At 51.6% G+C, this 16,932-nt stretch overlaps 1 protein-coding gene across 6 annotated transcripts in view; it reads left to right on the top strand.

Moving 5' to 3' along the window:
- ofd1 (OFD1 centriole and centriolar satellite protein) overlaps positions 1–16,932 on the top strand; it is a 173,823-nt gene that overhangs the window by 14,689 nt on the left and 142,202 nt on the right. For all 6 annotated transcript variants that reach the window (XM_072514094.1, XM_072514093.1, XM_072514097.1 and 3 more), the window contains exons 8-9: positions 6,631–6,804; positions 14,328–14,434. In XM_072514094.1, the coding sequence (XP_072370195.1) occupies positions 6,631–6,804; positions 14,328–14,434 (281 nt within the window). The remainder of the gene's footprint in view (positions 1–6,630; positions 6,805–14,327; positions 14,435–16,932) is intronic.

A 16,932-nucleotide genomic window follows, 5' to 3' on the forward strand; every position in this document is an offset into this window, starting at 1 on the left:
TATGGACGCGGAGAAGGCCTTTGACCGAGTAGAGTGGGAGTACCTTTGGAAAGTGCTGCGGAGGTTTGGGTTCGGGGGAGGGTTTATTAGCTGGGTTAAGCTCCTATATAGAGCCCTGGTGGCGAGTGTGGTTACGAATCGGCGGAGGTTGGAGTATATTCGGCTGTATCGAGGGACGAGGCTGGGGTGCCCCCTGTCCCCCCCTGTTGTTTGCATTAGCAATTGAACCCTTGGCCATGTCATTAAGGGAGTCTAGGAAATGGAGGGGGGTGGTCCGAGGGGGGGAGGAGCATCGAGTGTCGCTTTACGCAGACGACCTGTTGTTGTACGTGGCGGATCCAGTGGAGGGGATGGTGGAGGTCATGCAGACTCTAAGGGAGTTTGGGAATTTTTCGGCTATAAGCTCAATATAGGGAAGAGTGAGCTCTTTGTAGTACAGTCAGGAGACCAAGAAAGGGGGATAGACGATCTACCGTTGAGGAGGGCGGAACGGAGCTTTTGGTACTTGGGAATCCAAGTGGCTGGGAGTTGGGGGGCCCTACATAATCTTAATTTGACAAGGCTGGTGGAGCAGATGGAGGAGAACTTCAAACGATGGAACATGTTGCCGCTCTCACTAGCGGGTAGAGTGCAGTCGGTCAAAATGGTTGTCCTCCCGAGGTTTCTCTTTGTGTTCCAGTGCCTTCCAATCGGGATCACCAAGGCCTTTTTTAAGAGGGTAGGCAGGAGCATTATGGGGTTTGTGTGGGCGAATAAGACCCTGAGGGTAAGGAGGGGGTTTCTGGAGCGCAATAGGGACAGAGGAGGGTTGGCGTTGCCGAATCTGGGAGGCTACTACTGGGCAGCCAATGTGGCGATGATCCGTAAGTGGGTGATGGAGGGAGAGGGGGCGGCATGGAAGAGGTTGGAGATGGCGTCCTGCAAAGGAACGAGCCTTGGGGGGGGGGGGGGGGGGTGCTCAGCCTGATACAATTTAAGGTGGTTCATAGAGCGCATATGATGGGGGCGAGGCTGAGTAGGTTCTTTGGGGTGGAGGACAGATGTGGGAGGTGCTCAGGAAGTCCGGCAAACCATGTCCATATGTTTTAGTCATGCCCGGCACTGGAGGGGTTCTGGAGGGGAGTGGCGGGAACAGTATCTAAGGTGGTGAAAGTCCGGGTCAAGCCAAGCTGGGGGCTAGCACTATTTGGAGTAGTGGACGAGCCGTGAGTGCAGGAGGTGAAAGAGGCTGGCATTCTGGCCTTTGCGTCCCTAGTAGCCCGGCGAAGGATCTTACTAATGTGGAAGGAAGCGAAGCCCCCCAGCGTGGAGGCCTGGATAAATGATATGGCAGGGTTTATCAAGTTGGAGAGGATAAAGTTTGCCTTGAGAAGGTCTGCGCAGGGGTTCTACAGGCGGTGGCAACCGTTCCTAGACTATCTCGCGGAGCGTTAGATGAAGGTCGGTCAGCAGCAACCCAGTGGGGGAGGGGGGATATCTTTCGTGGGGGGGGGGGAGGAGGGAGGGAGGGAGAAGGGGGGTTTATTTGGGGGGCATTCGAGCAAGAAAATACATGAATGAGCCGGAAAACTGACATGTACGGGAGGAATCCAATGCACAAAGCTCTGTATCATATCGATTTACCATGTTCATGTCTTGCTATGTGAGCTTTCGTTCTTTTTGTCACGGTGGGGGGGGGGGGCTTGTTTCTAAGGGTGAAAAATTTTGTTAAAATTCTTAATAAATATATTTTTAAAAAAAGAGAGTGCGGGAGGCACGGGCACGTGGCTGGCCTAGAAAGGGAGATGGCTAATCGGCAGGGGAGGGTGGGGGATGGGGTGGGGGGGGTGCGCGGGCAGCCCCCTGATCAGGCTGATAACTTGGAATGTGAGAGGCCTGAACGGGCCGGTGAAGAGGGCCCGTGTGTTCGCGCGCCTGAAGGGACTGAAGGCAGATGTGGTCATGCCTCAGGAGACGCATTTGTGGGTAGCAGACCAGGTTAGGCTGAGAAAGGGGTGGGTAGGGCAGGTTTTCCACTCTGGGTTGGACACAAAGAATCGAGGGGTGGCGATTTTTATGGGGAAGCGGGTGTCGTTTGAGGCGCTGAACGTTGTGGCAGACAATGGAGGTAGGTACGTGATGGTGAGCGGTAAGCTGCAGGGGGTGCGGGTGGTCTTGGTGAATGTGTATGCCCCGAATTGGGACGATTCCGGATTTATGCGGCGCATGTTGGGCCGGACTCTGGACCTGGAGGCAGGGAGCTTGATAATGGGGGGGGACTTTAATGCGGTATTGGATCCAGCATTGGACCGCTCTAGATCCAGGACGGGTAAGAGGCCGGCGGCGGCCAAGGTGTTGAGGGGATTTATGGATCAGATGGGAGAAGTGGACCCATGGAGGTTTGTTAGGCCGGGGGCCAGGGAATTCTCTTTCTTTTCCCACGTCCATAAAGCCTACTCCCGGATTGACTTCTTCGTTTTGAGCAGGGCGCTGATCCCGAGGGTGGAGGACACGGAGTATTCGGCCATAACCATCTCAGATCATGCCCCGCACTGGGTGGAGCTCGAGCTAGGGGAGGAGAGCGACAAGTGCCCACTGTGGTGCCTGGAGGTGGGTTTGCTGGCAGATGAGGAGGTGAGCGGGCGGATCCGGGGGTGCATTGAAAGATACCTAGAGGTGAACGATAATGGGGAGGTGCAGGTAGGGGTGGTCTGGGAGGCGCTGAAGGCGGTGATTAGGGGAGAACTAATCTCCACTAGGGCCCACAAGGAGGGGAAGGAGGAGAGAGAGGGAGAGGCTGGTGGGGGAGATTTTAAGGTTAGATAGGAGGTATGCAGAGGTCCCCGAGGAGGGACTACTCCAGGAGCGACGAAGCCTCCAGGCCGAGTTCGACCTGTTGACTACCAAGAAGGCTGAGGTGCAGTGGAGGAAGGCGCAAGGGGCGGTGTATGAATACAAGGAGAAGGCTAGCCGGATGCTGGCACACCAGCTTCGGAGGCGGGAGGCGGCGAGGGAGATTGGGTGAGTTAGGGCTAAAGCGGGGAACACGGTGTGGAGTGCGGTGGGGATAAATGGGGTATTTAGAGACTTCTATGAGGGGCTGTATAGGTCTGAGCCCCCGACGGAGGAGGGGGGGATGCATCGTTTTCTGGACCGGCTGAGGTTCCCGAGGGTAGAGTTGCAGGTGGCGGGGCTTGGGGCACCGGTAGGGCTGGAGGAGCTGACTAAGGGGCTGGGGAGTATGCAGGCGGGGAAGGCACCGGGGCCAGATGGGTTCCCGGTGAAATTTTACAGGAAGTTTATGGACCTGTTGGGCCCACTACTAGTGAGAACTTTCAATGAGGCGAGGAAGGGGCGGGCCCTACCCCCAACGATGTCCAGGGCGCTGATCTCGCTGATCTTGAAGCGGGTCAAGGACCCTTTACAGTTTGGGTCGTATAGGCCAATCACGCTCCTCAACGTGGATGCGAAGGTGTTGGCTACCAGAATTGAGGACTGTGTTCCGGGGATGATCCACGAGGACCAGATAGGTTTCGTGAAGGGAAGGCAGCTGAACACCAATGTGCGGAGGCTCCTAAATGTAATCATGCCTGCAGTGGAGGGGGAAGCGGAGATAGTGACGGCTATGGTTGCGGAGAAGGCCTTCGATAGGGTGGAGTGGGGGTACCTGTGGGAAGTGTTGATGAGGTTCGGGTTCGGGGAGGGGTTCGTTAGTTGGCTTAGGTTACTGTACGAAGCCCCGGTGGCGAGTGTGGCCACAAATCGGAGGAGGTCGGAATACTTTCGGCTGTACCGGGGGACAAGGCAGGGGTGCCCCCTATCCCCCCTGCTATTTGCGTTGGCAATTGAACCTTTGGCGATGGCTTTGAGGGAGTCCAGGAACTGGAGGGGGCTGGTGCGGGGGTGGGGGGAGGAACACCGGGTATCGCTGTATGCAGACGACCTGTTACTGTATGTGGCGGACCCGGTAGGGGGGATGCCGGAGGTGATGCGGATCCTCAGGGAGCTTGGAGACTTTTCCGGGACAAGCTCAACATGGGGAAGAGTGAGCTATTCGTGATACACCCAGGGGACCAGGGAAGGGGGATAGACGAGCTTCCACTGAAGAGGGCGGAAGGGAGTTTTCGGTACTTAGGGCTCCAGGTGGCCAGGAGCTGGGGGGGCCCTACACAAGCTCAACTTGACGAGGCTGGTGGAGCAGATGGAGGAGGAGTTTAAAAGGTGGGATATGCTGCCACTGTCCCTGGCGGGTAGGGTACAGTCGGTGAAGATGATGGTGCTCCCGAGGTTCCTTTTTATATTCCAGTGCCTCCCCATCCTGATCCCTAAGGCCTTTTTTAAGCGGGTCAGCAGGAGCATCATAGGGTTTGTATGGGCGAATAAGACTCCGAGGGTGAGAAGGGTGTTTCTGGAACGGAGCAGGGACAGAGGAGGGCTAGCGTTGCCTAATCTGTGTGGGTGCTACTGGGCTGCCAATGTGGCGATGATATGCAAGTGGGTAATGGAGGGGGAGGGGGCAGCGTGGAAGAGGCTGGAGATGGCGTCCTGTGTGGGCACGAGCCTGAGAGCACTGGTGACGGCATCACTGCCGCTCCCGCCGACGAGGTACACCACGAGTCCAGTGGTGGCGGTGACCCTCAAAATTTGGGGGCAGTGGAGACGCCGCAGGAGGGAGGCAGAGGCTTCGGTGTGGTCCCCGATTCGGGAGAACCATTGGTTTGTCCCGGGGAGAATGGTCGGAGGGTTCCTGAGCTGGCACAGGGCAGGTATTAGAAGGATGGGGGACCTGTTTATAGATGGGACGTTTGCCAGCCTTGGGGTGTTGGAGGAAAAATTTGGGCTTCCCCCTGGAAATGCCTTCAGGTACATGCAGGTAAGGGCGTTTGTAAGACGGCATGTGAGGGAATTTCCGCTGCTGCCAGCACATCGGATCCAGGATAGGGTGCTCTCGGAGGTGTGGTTGGAGAAGGCAAGGTCTCGGCGATCTACCAGGAGATGCAGGAGGAGGAAGAGGCCTCGGTGGAGGAGCTGAAAGGGAAATGGAAGGAGGAGCTGGGGGGGGAGATAGACGAGGGTACGTGGGCGGACGCCCTGGGTAGGGTAAATTCTTCCTCCTCTTGCGCCAGGCTTAGCCTGATACAATTTAAGGTTCTGCACAGGGCGCACATGACTGGGGCAAGGCTGAGTCGGTTCTTTGGAGTGGAGGACAGGTGTATGAGGTGTTCGGGGAGCCCAGCAAATCATGCCCACACGTTCTGGGCGTGCCCAGCGCTGGATGGGTTCTGGAGGGGTGTTGCGAGGATGGTGTCTAAGGTGGTAAACACCCGGGTTAAGCCGAGTTGGGGGCTCGCACTGTTTGGGGTATCGGACGAGCCGGGAGTGCAGGAGGCGAAAGAGGCCGGTATTCTGACCTTTGCGTCCCTGGTAGCCCGGCAGAGGATTCTGCTACAGTGGAAGGATGTGAGGCCCCCAAGCGTAGAAGCCTGGATCAGTGACATGGCAGGGTCCATTAAATTGGAGAGGGTAAAATTTGCCTTAAGAAGATCTGTGCAAGGGTTCTTCAGGCGGTGGCAACTGTTCCTAGACTTTCTAGCAAAGCGTTTGGAGGTGATCAGCAGCAGCAGTAACCTGGGGGGGGGGGGTTACTTTGTGTGTACTACTGTGTTTATTATCGTTTAATGGGGGGCTTGTATATTGGGGGAATACGTGACATAGCTATAAGATGTTTATTTCTGTGTTCTTTGTTTTTTCTTATTTCTGTAAGGGTTTGTTGAAAATATGTAAAACATTTGAATAAAAATATTTTTTTAAAAGTAATTGTTTTTGGACTGGTACAATCTATGTCACTCCTGTATGCAATTGAATTAAAATGGTATTGTCATGGTGAAAAATAGAACTAACTAATCCATTACTGTGCCACTTGAAGGTGACATCTGAGGATGCGCAAAAGGCTGTGTGCAAATTGGTGAAGAGGCTGAATGGAATAAACATCTACTGCCAGACTTTGCTTCCCAATGATCCAAAACCCCTTCCTCACATCCCAACCTCTCTACCGCTCTCAGATTCCCTCACATTGTTGACAGATCCAAGGATTGCATTCACAATGTTCCCCAATCCTGAAACTATCACATTGCTTCCAGACTCAGATATTTGGGTTAATGTATCCAGGATCCTTCTCATGGTAACCCCAGATCATCTTGCTGTCTTCCTGGAACTTCTCTCTTCATTGTTCCAATGGATCCTATTAAAAATAATGCCAGACTTGGATTCTCCATCCAGTACTGCCTGCCCCTGGATCTCCTTCCCAGGTTCCGGGTTGCCCTAGAGCTGATGAAGTTAGTGTTCCTGGCATAATAATTTGTGTTCTCAAAATCTCCCACAAACCACGAGTAATGTAATTTGTAGGCCTGCTTTAATATTTTCTGCTACTGACAATTTCTCTTCACTTTTGTCTTCCACACTCTGATGCTTTATATTCTATTACAGGAAAGCTATCCACCAGAAAGTGTGGTGATGGTGTAATTTGTAATTGCACATTTCCTGCTGAATTATAATACAGTTAGTTATAGTGTATGTTTTTTTAATTAGATGTATGCTTTCCCTTGAAAAATCATCTTGTAAGAAACTTACCCATCCTTTTGATTATGGTAGCTGCAGCATTTTAAGGATCTGGAATTGACCAAGGTTCGGATTCAGGAGAAAGAGCATTCACAGAAGAATATAGAAGAGCACAGATCAAAGCTCGATAAAATGTACCAGATGAAGTCTGAAACATTGATCACAAGAGAGAAGAATGCTATTGAGAGACTTCAGAAACAACAGGAGGTAGGCTTAGATGCAATGAGAAATTTTTCACCAGGCAACAATGCATGAGTCTATGAATGAGTCACAATTTTCTACAACTACCAGTACCTATAAAGAATAACCTGAATGCAAATAATTCATACATTTCCTCTTGTGGAAGTGCCTACAATCAAGGATGGATCAAATCTTGTATACTGTTTGCACACATGAAAAAGGCTTCTGTCACAAAACATTTGAAGAGGGGTGAACCCTTTTGTTCTTTCTGTCCACTCCAACAAGTCGACCACTGAGTATGTGGTGATATTATCATAAGAATAAAGAAGACCAAACAAATGTATAACCTTTTTTAACTTTGCATTAATTTCCTCTGGTCTTAATTCCACATCCTTTATTCTGGCAGAGAGAATTGTCTTCGGAAGTCTATGCACATGGGTTTTTTCCTCAAAATTAAAGGCTGTCTGGCACAAAAATCAAAACTTGATGGCAGAGTGTTGGGGCTGCAAATAATCAAAACCACTAAACACCTAACACCCCACCATCCCGCTCCCCAACTCCCCTACCTCCTCCCCCTCTGCTGACATCTCAACGATTCTCGAAGAAGTCCATGAACGGCTGCCATCTCTGGGCAAACCCCTCCACAGACCCTCTCAAGGTGAACTTTTATCTTCTCCAGCCTGAGGAACTCTGCCAGGTCACTCACCCAAACCCCCAGTTTCGGCGGCCCCGAGTCCCACCATTCCAATAAGATCCGTCTCCGGGCTACCAGGGAAGCAAAGGCCAAGACATCAGCCTCTCCCGCCCCCTGGACTCCCGGGTCTTCTGACACTCCAAGATCACCGCTTCTGGACTTGGGACTACCATCACCTTCAAGACCTCCGGCATAACGTCGGCGAACCCCTGCCAGAAACCCCTAAGCGTCGGACAGGCCCACAACATGTGGACATGGTTCGCGGGCCCACCGCGCACTGCCCACACTTACCCTCCACCCATTCAAAGAAACTACTCATCCTGGCTCCAAGTCATTTGTGCCCTGTAAATCACTTTAGACTGAATAAGGCTAGCACACAAAGAGGATGCGAGCACTCTCCTCAAAACTTCCTCCACCTCCCTCCCAACTCTTCCTCTCACTTACACTTCACTACCTCCTATCGGGGCTCCCTCCCAATCCATTAACTCCTTATAAATTCCTAACACTTTACCCTCACCTACCCTGTTTTTGACCATCTTGTCCTGTAGCCCCTGTGGCGGCAGGTGGGGAAAGGACGGTACCTGCTTCCTAATAAAATCCCTCACCTGTAAATATCGGAACCTATTCCTGGCGGGAACCTCAAATTCCTCCACCAGCCTCTCCAAGTTCCAGAAGCTGCCCCCAACGAATAGTTCCCCAAACCGCTCCATCCCCGTCCATTGTCACTCCCGAAACCCCCCCCCCGTCCAGCCCCCCCCGCAAATCGGTGCCAAACTAAGCCCCCCTCCACTGCCCCCACACCCTCAAGGCCGCCACCACTACCGGGCTTGTGGTGTACCTGACCAGCGAGAACGGTAAAGGTGCCATCAACAGTGCCCCCAAACTCGAGTCTTTACAATAGGCTGCCTCCACCCGCTCCCATACCGACCTCTCCCCCACTACCCACTTCCTAACCATTGCTATATTCGCCACCCAATAGTAATGCAACAAATTTTGAAGAGCTAACCCCCCACCACTCCCCCTTGACACCGCTCTAGCAGTACCTCCTTCTCTCGCGAGGCTTTACCAACCCACACAAACCCTGAAATCCGTGCATTCACCCTCCTTTTAAAAAAAAAAAAGAAGCCTTTGGAATGAAGATTGTGAGGTTCTGGAACACAAACATGAACCTTGGGAAAACAGTCATCTTCAACGATTGCACTCGTCCCACCAGCGTTAGCGGGAGCACTTCCCACCTCCTAAAATCCCCCTTCATCTGTTCCATCAACCGAGCCAGATTCAGCTTGTGCAGCTGCTCCCACCCCAGCACCACCTGAATTCCCAAATACTGAAACCTCATCCTCCACTACACTTAGCGGGAACTCCCCCAGCCTATTTTCCTGCACCCTCACTTGGTTCGGAAAAACCATGCTCTCCCTATATTCAGTTTGTACCATGAGCACTGTCCAAATTCCTCCAATTTGCCCATAATCCCCCAATAGCTTCCAAAGGGTTTCATATATAGAGCAATAGATATCCGTGTACAATGAGACTCTATGCTCCACCACCCACCCCCGCCCCCCACACACTATCCCCCTGCCAGTCACTTGACACCCTAAACGTCATCGCCAGTGGCTCTATAGACAAGGCAAAGAGCAATGGGGAGAGTGGGCATCCCTGCCTTGTCCACCGATGCAAGCTGAAATACTCCAAACTCACCCGGTTTGTTTGCACACTCTCTGTCGGCACCTGGTACAACAGCCGGACCCAATCCACAAACCCCTGCCTAAACCCAAACTGTCCCAGCAACTCCCACGAATAGTCCCATTCCACCTGGTCGAAGGCCTTCTCCACATCCATGGCGACCACCGCCTCCACACTTCGTCCCTCCAGGGGCATCATTATAACATTCAACAACCGTCTGATGTTAGCCGACTGATGCCTCCCCTTAACAAACCCCGTCTGGTCGTCCCCTATCACCCCCTGCACATAGTCCTCAATCCTTGAGGCCAAAATCTTGGCCAGCAACTGAGCATCCACATTTAATAATGAAATTGGCCTGTAGAACCCACACTGCTCCGGATCCTTATCCCTCTTTGAAATTAAGGATATCGAGGCCTGCGAAAACGTAGGGGGGGGAGCATTCCCTTCTCCCTCGCCTTATTGAACGCCCATACCAGCAGGGGCCCCAGTCCTGGTCCAAGGCCTTCCCCGCCTGCATCGCCCCCATGGTCCAAGGCCTTCCCCGTCTGCATCGCCCCCATACCCTCCAACACCCCCACCAGCCCAATGGGGGCGCCCAATCCCTCCACTAGGTCCTCCTCAACCCTAGGGAACTTCAACCCATCCAAAAAGCGCCTCATTCCCTCCACCTTGGCCGTGGGTTCCGACTCTTACAATTTCTTATAAAAGTCCCCGAACACACCATTCATCCCCACCGGGTTCTAGACCGTGTTTCCCTCTCCCTTATCCTTCACCTTTCCGATCTCCCTGACCGCCCCCGTAGCCCTCCACAACTGCCCTACTGCCTTACCCGTGTACATCAGTCCAAACTCCATCTGAAGTTTATGTCGCTCCCTCAACAACCCTGCCTCAGGGGCTTCGGAAAACCTCCTATCCACCTGCAGAATCTCATCCACTAACCTCGCCATCTCCGCCCGCTCCGTCTTGTCTCTATGTGCCCATATTGAAATAAACTCCCACCGCATCACTGTCTTCAGTGCCTCCCACTGCGCGACAGCTGAAACCTCACCCGTGTCATTCAGCTCCACAGATCCCCGAATGGCAGCCCTCACCCGCTCACAAACCTCATCTGTCAACAGCCCCACGGCCAACCTCCACTGTGGGCGCTGTCCCCGCTCCCTGCCCCCGATTCATGTGCAAGTCCACCCAATGCGGCGCATGGTCCGAAACCACAATTGGCGAGTACTCCGAACTGACCATCAACAGTCAACCTCGCCAAACACATCCTCCAAAGTCCTCCTCCTCCTGCCAGTCCATTGGCTTCCACAAACTCCAACGTCGCAAAGTAGAATTCCTGACCATTGTAGATCACCCAAAGGCGGGCCGGGTGCAGCACCCCCTTAAAGAGGGCAGCCTTCACTTTGTTAAAGCCCACTCTCCTCTTGGCTAGCTTGCACCCAGGTCCTGGTATACTCGCAAGTTCGCTGCCCTCCCAGTTACAGCACCTCGTCTGTCTGGCCGACCTCGGGGTCCGTTCCTTATCCAGAAACCAAAGCAACCGCATCACCATCGCTGTTGGCGGCTGGTTACCCTGCGGCTTCCTCTGCGCCCTATGTGAGCGATCCACTCCAGGAGCCATTTGAAAACCCCCTCACCCAGCAACGTCTTCAGCATCTTGGCTATATACGTGCCAGCGTGCACTCCCACAATGCCCTCTGGCAACCCCACAACCCTTGGGTTCTGTGTCCAGGAGCGGTTCTCCAGATCTTCTACCTTCTGAAGCTGCTTCTGGGTATCTCGCATCACCTCCATCTCGGCCGCCAACGAAGTAAGCTGCTCCTCATGCTCCCCCACTGTCTCCCCCACCTTCCGGATCGCCTGGCTTTGAGATTCCAATCTAAGCTCCACGTGGTCGATCCTGCCTTAAGCGGATCCACCATCCTCGCCAGGTCCTTCAAAAACTCCTTTCTCTGCAGGGTAAGCTTCTCGTTCAAGAAGTTCACCAGCTGCTCCATAGACTACTTTACCTTCTTTACCCTCTGCCATCTTCTCCTGTGTTACTGCAATGTTTCTCACTCCGACAGCTCCTTTCGCCTAAACCCACTTCTGGTCCTCAAACCATCCATCGGTGGAATGAACTCTTCCTCTGCTATTCCTGCACCTTTTTCCATTGAAACATCTGCCTGTTATTCGGGGAAAAGGTCCCAAAACACCGCCACAAGCAGGAGCTGCCAAATGTGCTACCACTCACACCATGGCCACCACCAGAAGTCGGCTTCTTTGTCAATGGTACTGAAAAATGTTCCCATATGCATAACCTCCTTTTATTCTCCACAAACATTTCAGTTTTATAATTTTGTTTTTTATTCCCCTGTAAAACCTTTGAAGGGCAGCGTGGTAGCACAAGTGGATAGCACTGTGGCTTCACAGTGCCAGGGACCCAGGTTCGATTCACTGCTGGGTCACTGTCTGAGCAGAGTCTGCACGTTCTCCCTGTGTCTGCGTGAGTTTCCTCCGGGTGCTCCGGTTTCCTCTTCAAAGTCCAAAGATGTGCAGGCTAGGTGGATTGGCCATGATAAATTGCCCTTAGTGACCAAAAGGGTTAGAAGGGGTTCTTGGATTACGGGTATAGGGTGGAAGTGAGGGCTTAAGTGGGTCGGTGCAGACTCGATGGACCGAATGGCCTCCTTCTGCACTGTATGTTCTATGACATGTATCATGATCCATGCTTTTGTTTCAATGTATGAAGTGGTGTTGTATGCAAAGAATATACTAAAGATCTGAAACAATTTGTTTGCATTTAAAATGGAGCTTACAGAGGCAAAAAATGTATGCGGTTTGTCTTCTCATCTTGCCACTTGTTGGGCTCTGTTTCAGTCAGAACATTTGTTTATCCATCCTGTTAAGGTCATTCAGTTTTATGACTTGTGATTGTTAGCTGGATTCCTATAGTACAGGTAATCTTACCTACCCATCATGCCTTCATGCTTATAGTATTGGCGATCTATCCCTTCTTTCTTGAGCTCTCATAACAGTCATTTGTCTTTTTTAAAGCTATTGATGCATATCTCAATATCAATCATAATATGAAATAACTTCACTCGCCCCTTTCAATCCCATGCACCTATGCACTGACTTACGTGGTGAGTGAAACTTGCTGAAGTGAAAAGTTGAGGCTAGCTCCTAATGTGAGTATAGCATTTCTTAGCAGAAAAAGGAGGTCAACTTGTATGCTGAGTATAGGCCTAAATATGGCTTGGAATTCTCCAGCTGGCAAGATTCTCTGATCCTGCCTGCAGCCCATCCTTGATGCGTGTTTCCAGGTGGCGTGGGATGGCTTCAATGGGAATCCCCATTGACAGTGGTGGAATCAGAGAATCCCGCCACTAGCGAGCAGTGCACCGCCTTCTGCTGCCGAGAAACAGACGTCTGGGATGCCATAGAACCCTGCACATGATCGCCGGTGCTGACAAAATGGACTTGTCTTAAATGCTGAGAACTAATAAATGGCACGGTAGCACAGTGGGTAGCACTGTTGTTTCACAGCTCCAGGGTCCCAGGTTCGATTCCTGGCTTGGGTCAGCACGTTCTCCCCGTGTCTGCGTGGGTTTCCTCCGGGTGCTCTGGTTTCCTCCCACAAGTCCCGAAAGACATACTGTTAGGTAATTTAGACATTCTGAATTCTCCCTCTGTGTACCCCTACAGGCGCCGGAATGTTGCGACTTGGGGCTTTTCACAGTAACTTCATTGTAGTGTTAATGAAAGCCTACTTGTGACGATAAAGATTATTGTATTATTATTTTTATTATTTTCTTTGTTTTCTTTTCTTTACTCTCTCTCAATCCAATCATTGCCTCTCTTTCTGCATTGGTCCAGATTTATTTTTTAGAACTCCAACAATTGAAACTTGAAATAATAAGAAACCATACTTCATTTTTAGTGCCATGAGGGTTTAGTAGACAGTAATTAAGACTTATGCCATTAGAAATGGTATTTGGACTGAAATGGACAGATCTTCACTTCATGTACAAAGATACAGAAATTTCATGCCATTCAATCATTAGAATGAGGAGTTGGATGGTGAGATGTCATTTTTTGATACGCTTGAGGCAGGGCAGAGCTGTGCATTTTGGACCCATGGAAATTGCCCAGGAAGTTTCAACTTTCTGACGAACAATTCCTCTGCTGTCTGGGACCCTCAGCAAGACCAACTCTGAGCTGGAGTCAGAGATTTCAGATAGTTCTGATGTACTTGCCTGAATAGATATCTAGGAAATGTTAGACAAATTAAAACCTAGTCAAACTCCTGGGTAACTTTATCCCCAGTCACTTTCACTGACCTATCTGACTATCCTCCTGACCACCCAAATAACTACCCCTCCCACCCACTACCCGATTAGCTGGGTTTAGCACACTGGGCTAAATCGCTGGCTTTTAAAGCAGACCAAGGCAGGCCAGCAGCACGGTTTAATTCCCGTACCAGCCTCCCCGAACAGGCACCGGAATGTGGCGACTAGGCGCTTTTCACAGTAACTTCATTTGAAGCCTACTTGTGACAATAAGCGATTTTCATTTCATTTCATTTCACTTCATTACCCCTAAACTGACCCGAGTATCCTCTGACCCACCTAGCCATGTGCTCCACCTGACCCATCTAGCAACTCATTCATTTGCATTACCCACTCTGTATATTCACTCACTCACCCATTCACTAACACTCCTACATTTCTCCCATTCACATTGGACCATTAAACCTCCTATGGCAGCTACTGCTGTATAAAGATGCTGCTGCGCTGTGACGGAGTTTTCTGATAGATGCTGCGCTCTGTATTTCTGGAAAAGCCGAGCTTAGAAGAACCGATACGAAACGTGGAACAGCGTCAGGGTGAGGGAACAAGTGGCGCAGCAATCCGGTGAAGATTGCTGATTCGTGGAAGGTCTCGGCCATTGTATCTCCGTTTTAAATTATGACAAAAATTTTCACTTTTTTTGAATACATCTCCATGTTTATATAGTTAAATATTCTAAATGGACTGACAGCAAATCATTGGGGTAAAGTAATAATTTTATTTAAATTGGGTAATCCACAAGTATGAAATTAAGAAGTCCTAGTTCTGTATTTATTTATTTGGTTAGTTACAAAATTGAGCATTTAATAAAATTAAGATAATGTTTATAATATCAATTTTCTTAGATTGAGGAAAAAGAAATATATCTCCAGAGACAAAGTTTATTGAAAGACATTGAAGCTGTGCGAAATAGAGAGGTCGAACTTAGACAACGAATTGAAGCCTTTGAACTGTAAGTAGAAATGGCAAATTAGCTAAAGAAATAAAGATCGGAATTCTCCGGTTGTCGGTATTCACTTTCCCCGCTGGCAGCGCACACCGGCCAGCGGGTTTTGCAACAGTCTAGGGTGGTTTCAATGGGAAATCCCAATAACAAGCTATGGGAGGATAGAATCCCGCTGCCAACAAACATCTCTCCAACGAGAAACACGCTGCTGGGGGAACCGAAGAATCCCACCCAACGTCTATAAATGACATGTCAATAAGTTCTTGCAGGAATGTGGGTATACTTGTGGTTTCTCATGCTTGCAATGAAATTATTTAAAATTATGAATTCTTGGATTGAAACATTAAATCTAGTTGACTGTTCATCTGTTTCAAATAAGTACTAATCAATATTGTTGCAACCAAAGAGGGCACCTGTCAGGACTTCTCATTTTCTTTTCACCCTTCGGTCGATCGTAACAGGGTTTTGCTTAATTTTTTAGGATAAAGATGTTCAGTCAATGGCTGTACTTTACCATCAGACACACTTTCTTTGAGCTTTATTAAAAAAGGAGTTAGTTTTTATTGAGTTAGAAACCCACCCAAGTAAAGATGTTGGGCGCGATCCTCTAGAAAAATTTCTAAATGTGATAGCGAGTGGGACTTGCTGTGAGCTTCCTGGTGCTCGGTTCAGCGAGGTCGGCAGCGCAATTCAACGTTAATTGGTCGTCTAACGAGCCTCGGGTTTCTTGCCGCAAATGGAGGCTCAGCAACTGATTCGCCGGGACCACTCTCACTAGCCCCCCTCCAACAAGGTGGAGCAGCACTTAAGCTGCACTTACTCAGCCAACCCCAGCCAGCTCGCAACAGTGGCGCCCAGGAGAACAGCCCTAAGAGTTGGCGATGCGGAACTAGGGAGGCTCCTTGATGAGTTGGAGGCCAGGAGAGATGTCCTGTTCCCCCGAGGGTCCGGAGGGTGAGCCATAGGGCACCCGGTGCTGCCTGAGATGAGGTGGCGGCTGCTGTGACCAGGAGGACTAGCATCCAGTGCCGAAAAAAGGTGAACGACCTACATGGGGCAGCACGAGTGAGTAGACATCAGACACCCGGGAAGGCGGTGGTGGGTTGGGTGGGGGGGGGGGGGGGGTGGGGTGGGGTGGGGGGGGGGGGGGGGGGGGGTGGTGCCGGGTGCCGGAGTGCCAGAGCCGGACCCTCCTCACCTCCCTATGCCCTGGATGTGACTGGGTGGCTGAGGACCAGGTGATCAGCCAAGCAGAGGCTGGCGGAAGCCGCAGAGATGAGGAACCACCAGGAACCTGTCAAATGTGAGTTATTGCCTTCCAGACTGACTGACCCATCCCTCCCACTGACCACATGTCCATTCCCCTGCAAGTCCTCCAGCCGACAGCCGGGCGGCCCCCTCTCCTGCCTCCCATGAGAACATCTCTGAGGAGAGCTCCGAGATTGCAACTGTTATAGTCGTGGCACAGCTGTAATTCCCATCCTCCACCAAAGCAGATACACACACCTCGGAGGGACATGTTAGTGGACAGGCTTCGGGGGCACAATTTAGTGAGCACCACACTGCTGCTGATGCACATCAGGTGGAGGCAGGAAACCCCAGTCGACACAGCAGTTGGAGGGCTGCTAGATTCCAGGGCCCAGCTGGGTCCCAGCCTGATGCTTAGCCTGTGGTACAGAGGTAGCCGGAGCTGATGGAGACGATAGGGAGCAGCTGCGACATTTAGAGGAAGATGTCAGCGTCACTACAGCAGATCCATAGCCGTTGGAGGAGTCCCAGAAGTTACAGGCACAGGAGATGTCGCCGGCAATGCGTGGTCTGAGGCCAACACTGCTAGGGTGGCGAACGCAGTGGAGAGCCTGATGCTTGATGTCGGCACCATTAGTGAAGGTTTCCAAGGCGTCGCGCAGTCGTTGACGGCCATGGCTGAGAGTCTCGGCAGAATGTCTGCCTCGCAGGGGGATGTCACCCAGTACCAGGCTGACCTTGATGAGGTTCTGCGGGACATGTCCCCCTCTCAGATTGGCATGGCCGAGGCCCTGCGGAGCTTGGCCCAGTTGCAGGTGGGCATTGCCGAGGTGCTGCAGAGCGTGTCCCAATCACCGAGGGGCATCGCCGAGGGCTTCAACACCATGGTGCAGACTATGGGGAACCGCCAGGGCTGGCAGAGCCAAATGCTGTAGGGACAGCTGGGGCTCGAACAAGCTGTTTCTCCACCCCAAGGTGAACCCCAGGGCCCTTTGGGCATTGACTGGGAGGAGGGGTTGCTGGATGCCAACCGGGACTCGTTCCATGGAGTGGCAACAGTGGCCACCGGGTCCCCCGAGTTCCACCTATCCGATGAGGCCACGTCTCTAAGTCAGCACACGGGACAGAGTGACACGGCTGCGCATGTGCCAGCGACAAGTGCGCCAGGGCCCTCCGGGAGAGTGGGAAACTGCATTACACATTAAAAACCCTTGTGCACAACCATTATGATGCCTTTGTCACTTTCTTCAACAAGG

The sequence above is a fragment of the Scyliorhinus torazame genome, chromosome 8 (assembly GCF_047496885.1).
Source record: "Scyliorhinus torazame isolate Kashiwa2021f chromosome 8, sScyTor2.1, whole genome shotgun sequence".
Classification (NCBI taxonomy): domain Eukaryota; kingdom Metazoa; phylum Chordata; class Chondrichthyes; order Carcharhiniformes; family Scyliorhinidae; genus Scyliorhinus; species Scyliorhinus torazame.